General features: G+C 53.5%; 1 protein-coding gene and 1 non-coding gene across 7 annotated transcripts in view; one reads left to right on the top strand and one right to left on the bottom strand.

The window, feature by feature from the left end:
• SORBS3 (sorbin and SH3 domain containing 3) overlaps nt 2,298-17,423 on the bottom strand; it is a 28,203-nt gene continuing 13,077 nt past the window's right edge. For 4 of the 6 annotated variants that reach the window (XM_018052302.1, XM_018052303.1, XM_018052304.1 and 1 more), the window contains 14 exons: nt 16,040-16,130; nt 15,636-15,722; nt 15,487-15,540; nt 14,355-14,441; nt 13,851-13,897; nt 13,278-13,411; nt 13,012-13,058; nt 12,825-12,871; nt 12,549-12,663; nt 9,377-9,502; nt 7,531-7,839; nt 6,667-6,770; nt 5,975-6,081; nt 2,298-3,137 (listed from right to left, as the gene is read on the bottom strand). In XM_018052302.1, coding sequence (XP_017907791.1) covers nt 3,076-3,137; nt 5,975-6,081; nt 6,667-6,770; nt 7,531-7,839; nt 9,377-9,502; nt 12,549-12,663; nt 12,825-12,871; nt 13,012-13,058; nt 13,278-13,411; nt 13,851-13,897; nt 14,355-14,441; nt 15,487-15,540; nt 15,636-15,722; nt 16,040-16,130 — 1,417 coding nt within the window. In that variant the 3' untranslated portion in view covers nt 2,298-3,075. Of the gene's footprint in view, nt 3,138-5,974; nt 6,082-6,666; nt 6,771-7,530; nt 7,840-9,376; nt 9,503-12,548; nt 12,664-12,824; nt 12,872-13,011; nt 13,059-13,277; nt 13,412-13,586; nt 13,810-13,850; nt 13,898-14,354; nt 14,442-15,486; nt 15,541-15,635; nt 15,723-16,039; nt 16,131-17,423 lie in introns of those variants that run through there. The other 2 variants (XM_018052307.1, XM_018052306.1) reach the window with 2 other exon arrangements.
• TRNAG-CCC lies at nt 8,741-8,813 on the top strand. The gene has a single exon. It is a non-coding gene; the product is annotated as a tRNA-Gly (tRNA).

Below are 17,423 nucleotides of genomic sequence, written 5' to 3'. Positions count from 1 at the left end.
TCCCTCTGAGTTCCCTCTGCAAGGTGTGCCCTGACTCCCCCCCCACCCACCCCCAACACACACACCTACCTATGTCCTCCCTGGACCAGCCTGCCTCCAGCACAGCTACCTGCCCATCCTGGCCTCCCACAGCTCTGTCTGGGTGTGTGTAAGCTGCTCTCACATAACAAATCCCAGGCCTCTCCGTGTGGCCTCTTTGCCTGACGCATCTGTCCTGACTCCCAACTAGGCTGGAAGCCCCTGAGGGAGCTGGAAGCTGTGAGTAGGACAGGTACTGCCTGGGGTGGGGCTCACCCGCAGACCTAACCGCAAATGCCAGATCTGTTCTACCTAGCTCTGTGACCTCGAGCAATTTCCTCGGCCCCTCCCAGCCTCAGTTTTCTCTTCATCAGCTGGGATGATACACAGAGTATGCTCCTGTTGTACACACTCCCCTCCTCATAAAGTTGCCTGTTCCTTGGAGGGCTGGGTGGGTTTTGTTTGCCTTGTTGCTCCATTCCTGGAGTCTAGCACAATGCCTGGCCCCCTCAGCAGGTGCTCCAAGAAATTTTATAAAAGGGATATTATTTGAATGATCTAATGGATTAATTTCCCTCTCCTTGCCACCCACTCCCATCCTGCCAGTTTGTAACAGGGACTCGGTTTTGCACGTCTTTTGGCTCAGATTTTGCCTTGGATAGACTCTAGAGAGATCTGCAGGTTCATCAGCAGGATTTCTGCTCTGTGATTTACAATCACGAAACTCACAACAAAGAGAAAGTCTGCCGACCCTAGGGCACATCCCTATGGAACAGAAGGTGGACTGTTGTGCCCTCAGCAACTCTCTGGTCCTCTGGGCAAGTCACTCACCTCACTGGGATAAGCACCCTAGTGACTTAAGGTCCTTCCTGGCTCTGACCCTCCCCCCGGCCAGGTCACCCCTCCTACCTTGTGCCAAGTCAAGGCAGAAAAGGAATCATGTATAGGCAGGGCATAGGGTTAATTTGCTGCAGAGGCTCCAGGGCCCCAAGGAGAGGGTGTGGATTTGGTATCTGCCTTAAGGAAAGAAGTCTCAACCCTGAGCCTTTCTGAGGGCATCAGGCAACTCAAAGGAGATGGGATGGGCAATCAAGAACAGGCTAGCAGGTTCATGGGGAAGGGTCACTTCCATGACATGGGCTGGGTCTGCCACCCTAGCAGCAGACCATGGCGAGGACTGGGGTGGATGGAGCACTGAAAGCACGCCTCATTCTTCAGGCTGCTGTTTAACCATCACTGAAGCCCAGGCCACACCCAGGCTCAAGGAACCTGCCAGGGACTGGCCACAGCCCTGTCATTCACAGACCTCTCCCACCTGTCTTGACAGAATTAGGAACCATCACCTCTTCCCACCCACCTTGGGTGGGGGTGCCCTAAGTGACAGGCCCAGATGACATGATTGCCAGGAAGAATGTGAGAGAGGCCCAGCCCAGGCCCGCCTCAGGGACCTCACACATGACCTTCCTTCTCCAGGGCCTCTGGACAAGAACTGCCCGGGCATTTGGTAGGCTGTGCAGAGAGGCAGCAACAATCATCAGACCTGACTTCACCATTTTATTATGATGTGACCCAGACAACTTAATTTCTCTGCCTCAGTCTCTCCTGCTGTAAAATGGACCTATAACCTGCCAGTTGGGATGCTTACATCAAACAACATATGGGTAGCACCTTACACTTGGCTCATCTCTCAGCAGTGGCCAAGGAATGGAGCTTTCCTTCCTAATGAGAGCAGCCAGGCCCAGACTGTGCCCTCTCAGGCACCATCAGGCCCCAGGACTTTGTCCTCGGGCCAGAAGATTGGCCTTGGCTAGCTGTGCTCCACCACTCCCAGCTTCCTGCCATCGATTGCTCAAAAACCCAAGCCCAAAAAAGAAAGTAAACAAACACACGAGAGCGCAGAGAAAGAAAACATGAGGAGCAGAGCAAACAGAAATGTCTAGTTCAGCAACCTCATGGCAGCTCCAGGATCAAACTGCTGCAAACAAGGCCACCTTCAGCTCCCATCTCTGGTTTCTCCCCACAATCAGGCCTTGCCCTGGTCCCTGTGATGTTAGTTCTCTCAGCACGGCTTGCCAGATCCTCCAGGCTGCCCAATCCTGCCTGAGACCTGAGATCTTTAGAGATAATGATGGTGCTTTTCCAGCCTTCCCTTTCACACACACACACTCACTCATTCACATCCCACTTGATTCCCAGCTCAACCTACGGCAGAAAGAATTCCCATAACCCTAAGCGGGAGGAGCCCTCTCTGTAACCCAAAGAAAGACAGGAAGGCAAGGTCCCTGGTACCCAGATTTATTTTACATTCTCTGCTTCCAGGGGGGATTTGGGGGCTGCTGGGCTGGCAGGAGGACAGCACATACCCGTTTCCCTGGAATACATCTGGGACAGGCCAGTCCTTGGAAGCCCCGCTCTTCCTGGGCACCAAGGCAGCCGGAATGATAAGCATGGCCCAGGCGCAGGGTTTGGCAGCCTTTCGGAAGAGGGAGCCTTCAGGCAAGACCTCTTGCCAGGCAGCAAATGCTAAGGAAGAGTCATGTCCATCGCCCACCACACTCCCAGGCCCAGCTGGAGGCAGGGAGGCAGAGAGGATGGCAAGCAAGCTGCAGTGACAAGGGAGAAAGCCCTCCAGGCACAGGCGGCCTTTGGTCTCTATTAGGTTAGGAAGCTGGTTCTTGTTAGAGGAACCCCATGGGGGTAAAGCTGGGAGCCGGTCCCTGTTAAAAGGAAACGCCATAGCGGGGTGGGGGACTCAGGGGTCTGGTCTCAATAAGGCCTGAAACAGTCTCCACTTCAAAGCAGACCTCTATATTTGGGGAGTGGGGAAGGGGAGGAAATAAAAGGGCTGTTAGAGGAATGCTTGTGAGTTGTGGGTGGGAATCAGTCCAGGGGGCTTCAAGGGAGGTTCTGTAGAAAAGACTGCTGGGCTTGTCTGCAGATGCCAGCAGCTCAGGTCCTGGGGGAGGGGTGTGTGTGTAGGGGGGTCCTCTCTCCCTCCCATAAGTGCTCTGTTCCCCACCCCATCCTGGGTGGGCTCTGAGTTGCCACGGAGACCACTCACACCGGGGCTACATAATTTCCAGGAAATGTCCCAAATTTCTGGGTCCTCCTGGAGACACCTGAAAGAGGAAAGACAAAAAGAACATTCCCCACTTTTAAAAACAGGAATGGGGTGAGCTGGTGGTGGTGGTGGGGAAGTGAGAGCCCTGCCCTCTGCTGGCAGTACCCAGAACTGCAGGTGGAATCCGGGTCCCAGGGAGGGAGGAGTCTGCTCTTCCTCACTCTTGGCCCCTAGAAGCAGAAGTATAGATATGCCCAGCCACGCATCATGATGTCCATAATGATGGGCGAATCTGAGCACTCAACCAACTGTGCATAACTTTGCACACAGCCCTGAATAACCCCTCAGGAAAGCAAGGAAGCAGGAGAATGAATCACAGAACTTAGGTAGGGAGGAATCTCACTGGTCTAGTACGACACCCTAATTTTAGAGACGGGGCAGGTAAGGTATATGAGAAGGCCATGTCAGTTCCCCCAAAGCATTCAGCTGCTCAGAGGTAGAAGTGGGACCAAAATCCAGGCCTCTGTCTACTACAACCCCCCAAGAATTTGTGTCCTAGGGTAGAGGAGGAGAAATGCTAGGAGCTACAGGAAAAGAAAATTAAAGTTCTGGACTATCCCTTCCCCTCAGGCAGCCACCCCCTTCCGTGAGCAGCTGAGGGCCCTCTTGCCCCTAGACCTTACTGATACTCCTCCCCTGCCTAGAGGGCCTCCTTTCTCCTCTCTGCCTCCCCAAATCCTCCCCCTGCCTCCCTCACTTCCTCCAGGAAGCCTTCCCTGATCTGCACTGTCCAAAATGATACTCATGTGGCTGATGAGCACTTAAAATGTGCCAGTGTAACTGAGAAAACAACTGTTCTCAGCCTTCCCTCTAAAAGCCCTTGGGGCTTATTCCACAAAAGTGGTGCTTTTTCCTCCTGTCTTTAATAGTTGTAAAAAAAAAAAAATGCAGAAGTGTACAGACTAAAATTAGAATGTGTCCCCAAGACTTCATTTAGGTGAACTTGATCAGGTGGTGCTAATAGTAAAGAACCCGACTGCCAATGCAGGAGACGTAAGAGATGAGGGTTCAATCCTTGGGTTGGGAAGACCCCCTGGAGGAGGGCATGGCAACAAACTCCAGTATTCTTGCCTAGAGAATCCATGGAGAGAGGAGCCTGGTGGGTATAGTCTATAAGGTTGCAAAGAGTCAGACACAACTGAGCGACTTTGTACTCACGCACAAAGTGCTGTCATTTTGCCATATATATACAGCATGGTGGGCTACAAAGCCTTTGTCACAAACCTATAGTACCTATTTCAGCTGCCCCCAGTCCAGTGGTTAAGATTCTGTGCTTCCAATGCAGAGGATGCATGTTCTATTCCTGGTCAGGGAACTAAGATACCACAAGCCGTGTGGTGTAGCCAAAAAATTCACAACTGGGCTTCCCTGGTGGCTGATGGTGAAGAATCTGCCTGCAATGCAGGAGACCCAAGTTTGATCCCTGGGTTGGGAAGATCCCCAGGGAATGGTGACCCACTCCAGCATTCTTACCTGGGAAATCCCACGGACAGAGGAACCTGGCAAGCTACAGTCCATGGGATGCAAAGAGTCGGACACAACTGAGCAACTAACACCTTAGACCTAAATTACTCCTTCCATGAGTTTGGTTTCCTTGGGGTAGGGGGATGGATTTTATGATGAATAAGAAATATTAATTTCTTAAAGCAAATTGACTTTGAAGATGCAAAAAGTTAATTGCATGGAACAAAACTTGTGAATGAAAAAAAAAAAAGAATGTGCCCTCAAGCCCACCCATCCAAGGAAAGGACTGCTAACAAGCTGTGTGTGTGTTGGGGGGGGGGGCGGTGTGTGTGTGTATATGTTAAATCCCTTCAGTTGTGTCTGACGCTTTGCGACTCTATGGACTATGGCCCGCCAGGTTCCTCTGTCCATGGGATTCTCCAGGCATAAGTACCAGAGCGTGTTGCCATGCCCTCCTCCAGGGGATCTTCCCAACCCAGGGATCAAACCTGCATCTCTTACATCTACATGGGCAGGCACAGTCTTTACCACTAGCACCACCTGGGAAGCCCCATGTTAAAAAGCTGGTGCTTCATAGTTACTGGTGTGTCAGAAGGGTGGTCAGCACTGAGGTGCTAGGATTCAGATGCCAAGACACCCCCGCAACCCTTCAGGCCCTGGAGCCTGCTGAGCCAGAGCTTCTGGATGCTCACTGCTCTCTAGGGATGACCCCATCCTCTGAAGCTGCAGCCTGGACCTGACCCGCTCACTCTGGGAAACAAGCATGCTGCGTGGTCACCGTGAACCAGGCCAAGGCCAACCAGAGACTTCCTGCTTTGGTCCTTGCCTGAGCTGCCCTTGGGTCAGCCTTGAGGGCTCGGATCTTTTATCTTTCTCTTCTCTTGGGGGTGAGAGAGCTAGCTTCTAGCTATGGGTGGTGGGAGTGGGGACACACACGTGTGAGACTTGGTCCTCTCCACCCAGGGCTCAGTGTCTCAGGAGACAAGTCCCCCCACAACCCTCCCACCCAAGGACTGCTCCCCAGACACAGGTGTATGATGGAAGGAACAGAGGCCTGGGGGTCGGGAACCCTGCTGCCCTGAGTCCCACTGGTTTCAACAATGACCCTGAGCTAGTCTGGTTTCCTCCCAGGCCTCACCCTTCTTCAGGGAATGAGAACAGAGTGCTGGCTTTGGGAAAGCAGCCAGTGCTGGGCTGGAAGGGTGGGAGGTGGTCAGCCCATGAATCTTTGCTGAACCAGTCCTGGCAGGCAGAAGCAGCCACTCAAATCTCCATAGGATCCTGAGATACCCTTTCTGGCCTGTCCCCCAGCCCAGTCCCCTAGAACTCTGAGATGCACCTGCCCACAGCCTGCCCGCCAGGCCCACCTACCCACAAACCAGCCGTCGTCACACTGCTGCATAACGTCCACCCGGTCCCCCTCCCGCAGTTCCAGCTCGTCCTCATTCTGGGGCCTGTACTGGTACATCGCCCGGTACCTGCAGGAAACATTGCCATAGCAACCACCAGGACCCTAGCCCCTCCCAAGACCAAGCCTGGATAGTCCCGAACCAAGGTGGACACATTCTTGGAACTTCCCAGGTCCCTCCATGCTCCCATGGGTCCCTGGCCCAGCTCTGGGCATGGCGATTCTTTCTGGCTTCAGTGCCTCTGTCTGAGGCATGCTCCCACCTCTCCAAGCCCTACTCACCCACATTCCACCTCCCCTGAGCTCTCAATGCCTTCAAATCTGTGCTCCACTTTGCGCACACACCCATGCTGACCTCAGCCCTGGAAACTCAGTGAGAGACGGAGGGGAGGGGTGCCCAGTGTGGGAGGCTTGCTCTCAGGCCCAGAGCTAGGAGGGACAGGTCAGGAACACTGCAGACAAGTGTCCTCCCACTCCCGCAACCCCCGCCCCACACACACCCCACCAAAATCACCCATAAGCACTATGAGGACAAGCACTCCTTAGGAGAAATTTCCCAACTCCATCCTGGGTAGGGAGGGGTAAATTAATGTGTGTTCAGCACTGCCTGCAGGGTAGTCCCCAACGCCAACGAAGCATCCCAGATGGTACTCACGGGGTCCAGTGTATCTCGGAGGTGGTGGAGGACGAGGTCCCCAGGTCCTGGGGATGGCTGGAGCCTCCAGGATGGGACAGAGCTGATCCGGGGGTGCTGAGACTCTGGGTCCATAGGAGGGCAGGCGGGCACAAGCAAGCATGAGGAAGGAGGCGTGAACAGGCCTGCCCCTCTCCCCGGGAACAGCATCCCACACTGCCTCATCTATGTCGCAGTCCCCATAGGACAGGGAGACCTGTCTGACTGTGACCTCACAGGTGCTGGGAAGTCGGGCCCAGGTAGGGGAGGTGGCTGATCTGCACGTGTGCACAGAGCTGGGAGCAGGAGGTGTCCTGGGCACGGGCTCTGTCTCCCCATAACCATTTGCTGAGTGAGGGATGAACACAGGAGCACATGCCCCTGTCTGTGGTCAATGTCAGCATGACGACCAATGGCCATCATTGCCCATCAGCTACTTCCTACCAACCACCCTCTGCAGTGGGACTCGCTATCCCCATTCTACAAGCGAGGAAACTCAAACCCACAGAGATCTGCCCAAGGTCACACAGCAGGTGAATGGCAGACACCCCGACTCCCAGCACACCCTGTTCCAAGACGCTGATACAGATAAATCCCAAGAGTGGACTCTGGAAGGTCAGGAGGCCTGTGCTGGTTTGGGAGGTCCCACCTAGAGACCCCTGCCTCCCTGGGCTGCAGCTCCAGGGTCTGGGGTCCTCAAGGACTGCAACGCAAGGTTCTCTTCGGTCACCCCACTAGACTATCCTGAGCAGTTGTGGGGGATTCCACAACGCAGAGCCTCCCGGGAATGGGGAATACAGCACAGGGGGCAGGGCTCACTCTCGGGTCCGAGGCAGGTCACCTTACCTGGGTCTGAGGTCTGGACTCCTGGGGAGGGAAGGAGACGCCGGTGCGGCGAGGGGAGGTCTGGCCCCCCCAGTCAGTGGGGTCAGCTGGGCTGCGCGGTGTTAAGGGAGAGCTGGGGTGATGGACCAGGCGGGCGGTGGGCAGGCGGGGAGACGCAGGGAGCTGGGGGCCGTCATCACAGAGCCGGACCCGGGGCTCCCGGGTCACCTGCACATAGCTGGCAGGGAAGATGCCCTGGCGCCCGGTACCTGAGATGCGGCCCTCGTACCAGTGCTCATTCACCTTGCGGATCAGGCAGACACGCTCCCCCTGGTCACAGAGAGGGAGGGTGGTAGTATCTGCAGGGCCCTTGGCTGCCAGGCATAGGCAGGTGCCTACGTGGGGCAGAGTCATTGTAACCTAACACCTTGCATGGAGGGGTCAGGCTTGGAGGGGACCAGCTGGTTATATACAGGTCACACAGCTCCACGGCAGGTTGGTAAGGAGCACCGAGCAGGTGTTAGCACCATTGCCATGACTGGGTCCTTTCCTGCCTCCACCTTGGAGGTCATCACCACATCAAAAACAAACTCCCTGAGGACAGCTGGTGTGTCCCCAAGCCCACATACTGACTACTGTTAGTGGGGCTGTCCTAGGAAGGATGGTCTCCAGCCCCCTCCTGCTCCCACCTCTCTCCATCCAGCCACCTCCTGCCCCCTCTCTCCCTAGGCCAGCTCTTCCAGGGAAACATTCACTAGGTGCATTCACGGCCTTTGCCCTCAAAATAAACCAAGAGAGACCAGTTCCCTTGCTTTCTGGGACATTACTCCATTTTCTTTTTTTTCTTTCTTTTTGAATTTTTGGGCTGCACTGCATTGCACATGGGAACTGAATTCCCTGACTAGGGATGGAACCTCTGTCCCCTGCATTATAAGTGCAGAGCCTTAGCCACTGGACTGTCAGGGAACTCTCAACATTCTTCAAGCTTTCTGAACCATTATCTATAGTAAAAAGAATATGTTGTAATATCAATCCAGCCCACCCACCCAAACACACACACACCTGTGTAAGAGTTGGATGAAATACCCTTTCTACATGCAAGGTATTCTAAGACTTCCATTCTATTATTTTAAAAACGCTGATGTGATCCTCACAGCTTACCAACCTGCAACTAGAGAAAAAGCACAACTACTCTAGAGGTTTTGAACATTTTAAAAATGGGCCAGGGACTTCCCTGGTGGTTCAGTGGCTAAGACTCTGCACTCCCAATGCAGGGGGCCCAGGTTCGGTCCCTGGTCAGGGAACGAGATCCCACATGCTGCAATTAAGACCCAGGACAACCAAATAAATTAATTAAAATAAATAAACAAATAAAAATGGGAAGGAGACTTCCTCGATGGTCCAGTGGTTAAGAATCCGCCTACCAACACAGGGGACTTGGTTTAATCCCTGGTCAGGGAACTAAGATCGTACATGCCGTGGGGCAACTAAGCCCCCATGCCACACTAGAGAGCCTGAGCGCCACAACTACTGAGCCCACATGCTCTAGAGCCCACGTGCTGTACAGAAGCCTGCGTGCCACAGCGAAGAGCCTACGCAGCAAAACAATAATGAAAGTAAATGGATGAGTAAGAATTAGAATGGGCACAATTAAGGGGAATAGAGCCAGAGATTGAGAAAAAAATCTGAACCACTAGTGAAAATAGGTCTGTCTGATTTTTTTTTAAGAATATTTTTACTGCACACATTTACCTATGTCTTCAGCTGCCCTTGCCCACACCCCCCGCCCCCACCCCCACCCGGCCCCCCACCACCACCCAGCCCCCTCGCCTCCCCGTACCCCTTCCCCCACCCCGGCCAAGCGTACTTTTCTGAAGGAAAGCTCCACCTCCAGATCCCCCTTGAAGTTGTACTGGGCCACAGCTTCTCCGTACTCCAGCACCTGGTAGGTTGGAGGCTTGATTGGCTTGGGAACCTCATCTGCTGGCAGCACCTGGAGGGAGAGAGGACATGCGATTCAGCTTGGGTATCAACTGGGCACAGACCTGGGCTCCTGGGGAAGCAATATGAGCAAGGTCTGTCCCAGACCAGAGTGGAAACAGATACTAAACACAAGCCTGGGGGTAGCCAGCAATGAGCACAGGGCACAGGGGTAGTCAGTCCCAGGGTGCTTCTGGAGGAAGAATTTTCACCAGAGGTTATGTGGAGTGGGCATTATCAGAGTGGACAATGGCAATGCAAACAGGAGAGAGTTTAAATTGGGGCAAAGAAGGACATGAGAGGTACCAAGGAGCAGGGAACTCCTGGTAGCCTGTTCTAAAAGTGAGGATCTACCATTTCAACACTACTTAAAACCAAGTGTCCCTCCTCCCCCTCCACTTTTACCCCACCATGTGCCCAGAGTCCCCATGCTCTCTTTGCTTCATCCTACTCAGAAAAATCAAGATGCTAATAAACTAGTTCATAATAACATAATAACTTCCTTGGTGGCTCAGACGATTGCCTGGTGGGGCAACAGTCCATGGGGTCGCAAAGAGTTGGACACGACTGAGTAACACTTCCAGCATTTCAAGATGTAAGTGACTGATGACATGCAATACTGTATATACTTGTGGAACTTCAGAATCAGGGACATCGTTTTAAGGATAGAGGAAGTCTATTGATGCCTATGAGATAAAGAGCCTGAAACAAACGACTCAATCGATGGGTCAAAGAGGAAGCCACAAAAGAAATGAGAATAGTCTGAGCTGAATTAAAAAAAAAAAAAAAAAATCAACATCTGTGGTTGTAGGTAAAGCTATGCTTAGAGGGAAATTTATAGCATTAAATGTTTACATTTAGGAGAAAAAGGTTTCAGATCAGTAATCTGAACTACCACTCTAAGAAACTAGAAAAAGAACTTAACACACGCTGAATAAAGGAAATAATGAAGAGGCAGAAATCAATGAAATTGAAAACAAGAGTAGAGAAAAATCAATGAAATTGAAAGTTGCTTCTTTGAAAAGATCCATAAAATTAACCAATTTCTAGCCTGAATAAGAAAAGACAGAGATTATCAATGTCAGGAATGAAAGAAAGGACATTACTTTGGATCACAATAAACTGGAAAATTCTGAAAGATATGAGAATACCAGACCACCTGACCTGCCTCCTGAGAAATCTGTATGCAGGTCAGGAAGCAACAGTTAGAACTGGACATGGAACAACAGACTAGTTCCAAATAGGAAAAGGAGTACGTCAAGGCTGCATATTGTCATCCTACTTATTTAACTTATATGCAGAGTACATCATGAGAAATGCTGGGCTGGAGGAAGCACAAGCTGGAATCAAGATTGCTGGGAGAAATATCAATAACCTCAGATATGCAGATACCACCACCCTTATGGCAGAAACGGAAGAACTAAAGAGCCTCTTGATGAAAGTAAAAGAGGAGAGTGAAAAAGTTGGCTTAAACCTCAACATCCAGAAAACTAAGATCATGGTATCTGGTCCCATCACTTCATGGCAAATAGAAGGGGAAACAGTGGAAACAGTGTCATACTTTATTTGGGGGGGCTCCAAAATCACTGCAGATGGTGACTGCAGCCATGAAATTAAAAGACGCTTACTTCTTGGAAGGAAGGTTATGACCAACCTAGACAGCATATTGAAAGGCAGAGATATTACTTTGCCAACAAAGGTCCGTCTAGTCAAGGCTATGGTTTTTCCAGTGGTCATGTATGGATGTGAGAGTGGGACTATAAAGAAAGCTGAGCGCCAAAGAATTGATGCTTTTGAACTGTGGTGTTGGAGAAGACTCTTGAGAGTCCCGTGGACTGCGAGGAGAGCCATCCTAAAGGGATCAGTCCTGAGTGTTCATTGGAAGGACTGATGTTGAAGCTGAAACTCCAATACTTTGGCCACCTGACGCAAAGAGCTGACTCACTGAAAAAGATCCTGATGCTGGGAAAGATTGAGGGCAGGAGGAGAAGGGGACAACAGAGGTTGAGATGGTTGGATGGCATCACTGACTCAGTGGACAAGGGTTTGGGTGGACTCTGGGGGTTGGTGATGGTCAGGGAGGCCTGGAGTGCTGCGGTTCATGGGGTCGCAAAGAGTCGGACACAACTGAGCCTCTGAACTGAACTGACATTAAAAGGATAATAACAAATATAGGTTCAATCCCTGGTCTGGGAAGACACCACATGCCTCGGGGCGACTAAGCTCATGCACCTCACCTACTGAAGCCTGAGCACTCTAGACTCCGTGCTCTGCAACAAGAGAAGCCATCACAATGAGAAGCCCATGGATCACAACTAGAGAGTGTAGTCTCACTTGCAACTAGAGAAAGCCCAGTCGCAGCAATGAAGACCCAGTGTAGTCAAAAGTAAATAAATATTTAAGAGGATAATAATGAAATATTATGAACAACTTTATGCTGATATATTAGATAATCTGAAATTCCTTAAAAGATGCAAATACTCAATAACTCATAGCCCCATATCTATCAAACCCAGAACCTTGTCTCTGGATTCGGATTCTAGATTTTCTACTTAAAAACTTGGCTTTGAACCTTAGTGCATCTGTAAAATGGGGGTGATCTATCACTTTGCCAGGTTGATCGGGGGAAGGAGATGACACAAGCATATGTGATTGGTGAACTGTCTCAGGCTTCATATTCTTGTCAGTTGCAATTAGATTTCTTCCCAAAAGACAGCTGGAGATGTAGGTTTTGAGAGGTGGATTCTGAGTGGTGAAAGCGGGGGACGATGAGAGGGCTGATGGCCTCCAGTACAGGAACTGAGTTGTTTGGTTCTTCCCCATGGTCTGGGCTCCACCTTTCGGCCTCCCTTAACAAACATTTCCTGGGGGCACGAATGAGGCTGAGACTTGGCCCCTACCCCAGCTCACGGTTTCAGTCTTAGGAAACTTGCCAGGTGTGAGGGAGCCGCCAGTTCTGGAGAGGCTCCCTGGCTGGTTAAAGGGGGTCTGCATTCTCTAAGTCTCTGCAAACCCTTCCACCCTCCTGGCAGGGCCCCTTGCTTGTCGCCCTCACTCACCTCCACGTAATTAGCGGGGAAGATGCCCAGGCGGCCATGGTGCTCTCCCTCCAGCCAGTTCTTGTCCACCTCCTTGTGGATGTAGACAATGTCACCCTTCTTCAGAGTCAGCTCCCTGAAGGCCAGAGCAAGGACATTCAGCAATCTGAAGTCCTCAGGGTCCTCCAGACTCCGCCCAGCGCCCCAGAATCCCTCCCCACCCTCTAGGGGGGCACATTGCAGTCCTGTCCTCCCAGGGACTGCCACAGGGAAGGCAAGGGGCAGAATGGTACTTACTTAGGGGACTGGGCCTGGAAGTCAAACTTGAGCCGGGCGGCCTTCCTCTGGGCAGGGAGAGAGGACAGAGCAGGTGACCTCAGTCATTCAGCCGGCAAGTAGGCAAGAGCAGTCACAGGGACCCACCCCAGGCCCTCCTTGCACCCTGACCCTGATGGTCCCCCCACCCCCACCCCACCCCCCTTACCTTCTTCTCTTCCTTCCTGGCAGGGCTGCCCCCTGGATCACTAGGGTCTGTGGAGAAGCACTGCCTCAGCTTGGGAAGGCCATGTCTTGGGGGGCAGGACTGGGATGGGGCTCTGCTCCCCCCTCCCTGCCCAGGACAGAAGCAGTGGGAACAGAGGGGTTCTGTGACCTTCCTGCCACCTCTGCAGGGGCACCACCTTATCTGGAGCAGTGGTGGTGACAGAGGGGGCCGTCTGGGTGAGAACAAGAGCAGGATCTGGTTCTCACCTCGAGTTGAGGAAGGGTAGACAAAGTCCCTCCGACCCAGGAAGGGGCTTCCTCCATCCGCCATCCTGTGGGGGCTCAGGGAGGAACTCGGGTAAAGTGCATTCGGGGAGCTGGAGCTCCAGGCGGAGGCCGGGCTGCGCGGGGACGCACGAGTGAGCCACCTGTCTGGAGCTTCACCCCCGACCTGGCTCCCCACTGCCCGCCCGAATGCGCCCCACCCCCATCACTCCCTCCCTTCATCTCCCCTATCCCACCCCTCCTCCTCCGGAGGCGTCTCCCAGGTCCCGGGCCCTCAGCAGGATGTCCTACTTCCCGAGTGGTCAAGGCCGGGAAAGGGTGCGGCCCGGGGGTGGGGGAGGCGGGAGCGAGCGCGGGATCCCTTCGCCGCTGTGACCCGAGTCCCCGGGCCGGGGAACAGGCTTTCGTCGCCGGACCAGGGGCGGCGCCTCACCCCGGCCGACGAGCGGTGGATCGGGTCCCCGCCGGCCCTTCTCCGCGCTCCCGCCCCTCCTCCCGCCGTCGGCGTCCGGGGCTCGCCACCCCTCCCCGCGCCACGTCTCCGCCGCCACTCACCGCGCTGGGGGCCGCGGCTCCCGGGACCGTCGGGGCGCCTGAGAGCTCTGTGCGGGAGACGGGCGCGGTCAAGGCCCGGGACACCGCCTCCGGAAAAGTTTGCGGCCGGGAAGGGAGCGGGAGGGGGAACGGGAGAGGAGGGGCGGGATGGACGCGGGGCGGCGGGCCGGGAGCGGGAGGAGCGAGGAGCCGGGGGAGGGACCGCGGGTGTGGAAGGAGGAGGGAAGGCTGGGACATGGGGCCCCGGGGCTGAGGTCCCGGGGGCGAGGGACCCCCTCCGGCTCCGAAGGGCAGGCTGACGTGGAGTCGGCCCGGGGAGGGCTCTTAGGGGTCGCTAGGAACAGTGATCGCCCGAACTTTAGGGAGGAGACTTGGATGGAGTCGCCCAAAGTCGCGAGTGCAGCTGGAGGCGATGCCTCTCGTCGGCCTGCCCCTCGCACCAAAGCCATGCCTGCGCGGCTCGGGGTTCCTGCGCCCACCAGGAGGGCCCCGGGGGGCCGGTACCTTGGGGGACGGCTGCCCAGTCTCTATTGCCCGCAGGTCCTTGTCCAGCTCGGCGCTCAGCTTGGCCAGCTCTCTCTCCAGCAGGACCTGGGGGCGGGTTGTGCGGAGAGTTGGGCCAGGGGCAAGGTGGGGGGCGGGGAGTATACCGTGGCGGGTGCTGGGCTGGGCGAAAGTCAGGCGTGAGAAGCCCAATGGCAACACGTCAAAGCACGAGGCGCTGGGGTAAAGGGCAGGCTCAGGGTGCGGGGCCAGGCCAGGCTGACTACCTCTGGGCCTGCCAGGAGGTGTGTCTTGGGGTGTCAGGAGGGCCCTCCTTGCTGACCCAGCTCACCCATCCCTTACTCCCAGGGTAACACTTAAGTATTTCCTGATTGTTTCAGGACCATGTGCTGTCACGTTCCGTCTCTATTCAGGAGCCTACCAGGCTCCCTACTTCCTCTCCTGTCAAGTCTTTTATGGCCCCCTACAGCCTGGCTTCACTCTCCCCAACCCCGCCCTCCGTCCCACAGCCAGTCCAGCTGCTGAGTGTTACATACACACACACAAGCCCTTCCAGCCCCTGCCTGTGTTACTCCCATTCTGGGCACCCCCTCTCTTTGCCTGGCCTCCAAGCTCCATCTTCCAAGAATACTTCCTGACAATTCCAGTCCACACTGATCAGTCTCTTCTCAGCCTGCTGTGATGAACACACAATTTTCAACATGTGTTTACCAAGCACCTACTGTATGCCAGAGGCCTCCCTGGTGAGTCAGACGGTAAAGAATCTGCCTGCACTGCAGGAGACCTGGGTTCAATCCCTAGGTTGGGAAGATTCCCTGGAGATGGGAATGGCTACCCCACTCCAGTATTCTTGCCTGGAGAATTTCATGGACAGAGAAGCCTGGTGGGCAACAGTTCATGGGGTTGCAAAGAGTCAAACATGACTGAGCAACTAACACTTTCACACACTGTATGCCAGGCACTGTCCTAGATGCTGGGGGTACAGAGCTAAACGATATGGGACTGGAGAGGGTCAGAGTTTTGAATCCATGGCCTTGGCCCATGGTCATGGGGACCTTGACCACCCAGAAAATCCCTCAGTGGTCCCCCAACATATTGTGTCCATTCCCGCCCACCTGCCCATAGTACGCACCTCAATGGGCTGGGAGGGCTTCTCAACAGGGTCATCTACCAGTGGTTTCTTGGGCTAAGAGTGGGAAGAGTGAGTCAGAGGGGGTGAAATCATTCCCCCAATGCACGATTCAAGGGTACATCCTTTTCCAGAGAACCAGGCCCACACACCTTCTGCCCAGTCTCTAGTTCTTGCAGAAACTGGTTCCAGGATTCTTCCGTCCAGATATTGTCCGCTTTCTCTCGGCGTCTGAGCACCTGCATGGCAGGGAGTAGGCATCAGCTTGAAGAGAGCGGTACCCAGACACTGGCCAGGCTCGAAAAGCAGGCTTTCAGCCACTGTCCACTTCCGTGCCCATCAGCACCCTCCCCAGAATTCCAGGATCTTCTGGCTGCACAGGCTCCAAGATGAAGAATAGCTTTACCTGTGCTTGCAGCAGAAAGTTGTGTCTGACCCTTTGTGACCCCATGGACTATACAGACTATACCGACTATTGCAGCAGCAGAAGGCCTGACCAAAGAGCATGGGGGTGGGGGAAGTGCTGGGCAGGGAGAGGGGATGCTGGGCAAGCCACCTGCTTTGAGGTCTGGTGCAGGGAGGAGGGTGCTCCAGGACTGCAACTGAAGGTGCTTCTAAGAGACTCTTCAGAGACGTCCCAGCTTCTTCTAAAGAAAGGAAAGACATCTTTCAGTTTCCTTTTAGGGAAACAGGGGCAGGCGTGAGCACACAGTCCTGGGGAGGGAGCTGCACCCCCTCCCCACCTGTTCTGGGCTGTAGAAGCAGTGTTAAATAGTAAAATGTTATTAGCTCTGAGTTCAAATTCCAGCCCCACCACTTAGCTGTGTCTCCTTTGGTCTTAGAGCCTCTGATTCAACACCTATAATATGAGAATGACTCCCACCTTTATAAGGGTATGGGGAATCTTAGGTGAGGGAACATACCTGAGACACCCAAGACAGGGGCTAACATGTACACATCTGCTCCAGAAGTGGCCAGTCCCTTTCCTGCTGGCCTTGGTGAAATATCCTGCATTTGGTTTCTGTCTGGTCCCATGACTGTGGGTATGTATGTCTGTGAAGCTTGCACCCATACCCAAGGGTGTGAGACTATATCTTAGTTCCCGGAAAACCCAGGTCAAGGGAAAGAACCTGCAGGCCTGACCCAGAAGCTCTGAACAAGTTACTTCTGCTCCACAGGTCTCCGTTCCCTGAGGTGCTAGATCATTGATGTCATCTGTCACAGTTACCTGAGTGTCCTTCCAGGACTCCCTTCTTGGCTGGCTGAAATCGTCCAGTTTCTGCTGAGTTTGAATATTTCCACCAAGTGGAACCACTGTACCAAGCTTATCAAGTGATGGAATGTCTGAGGGGAGGGTCAGGATCTGTCTGCTGTTGCTATGACTCTACTCTAGGAAGAACATCACTAACAACAGTGATATGAGAGTGGAATACATTGTTCCTAATTTAGGGAAGCTCTAGTCATAATTGGAAGACTGATGCTGAAGCTGAAGCCCCAATACTTTGGCCACCTGATGCGAAGAACTGACTCACTGGAAAAGACCCTGATGTTAGGAAAGATTGAAGGTAGGAAAAGGGGACAACAGAGGACGAGATGGTTAGATAGCATCACTGACTCAATGGACATGAATTTAAGCAAACTCCAGGAGATAGTGGAGGACAGAGGAGCCAGGCATGCTGCAGTCCATGGGATCACAAAGAGTCGGACATAACTGAGCAACTGAACAACAACAACTAGTCATAATCAAGCTTGTATGATAATCATGTTTGTGGAGATGTGCAGTGTACTTTGATCTTCATGCCACCCTCTGATTCCCATTTAACAGATGGAGCTAGAAAGCTTAGACTGGTTACCTTGGTCAAGGTCACGTGGCTAGTGCAGCACACTGGTCTGAATCCAGAGGTGCACGTGCGTGCTCAGTTGTGTCCAAATTTTTGTGA

The sequence above is a fragment of the Capra hircus genome, chromosome 8 (genome assembly GCF_001704415.2).
Source record: "Capra hircus breed San Clemente chromosome 8, ASM170441v1, whole genome shotgun sequence".
NCBI classification, from domain to species: domain Eukaryota; kingdom Metazoa; phylum Chordata; class Mammalia; order Artiodactyla; family Bovidae; genus Capra; species Capra hircus.
Note: the sequence above shows the minus strand (reverse complement) of the source record. Positions and strands in the feature narration are given on the sequence as shown.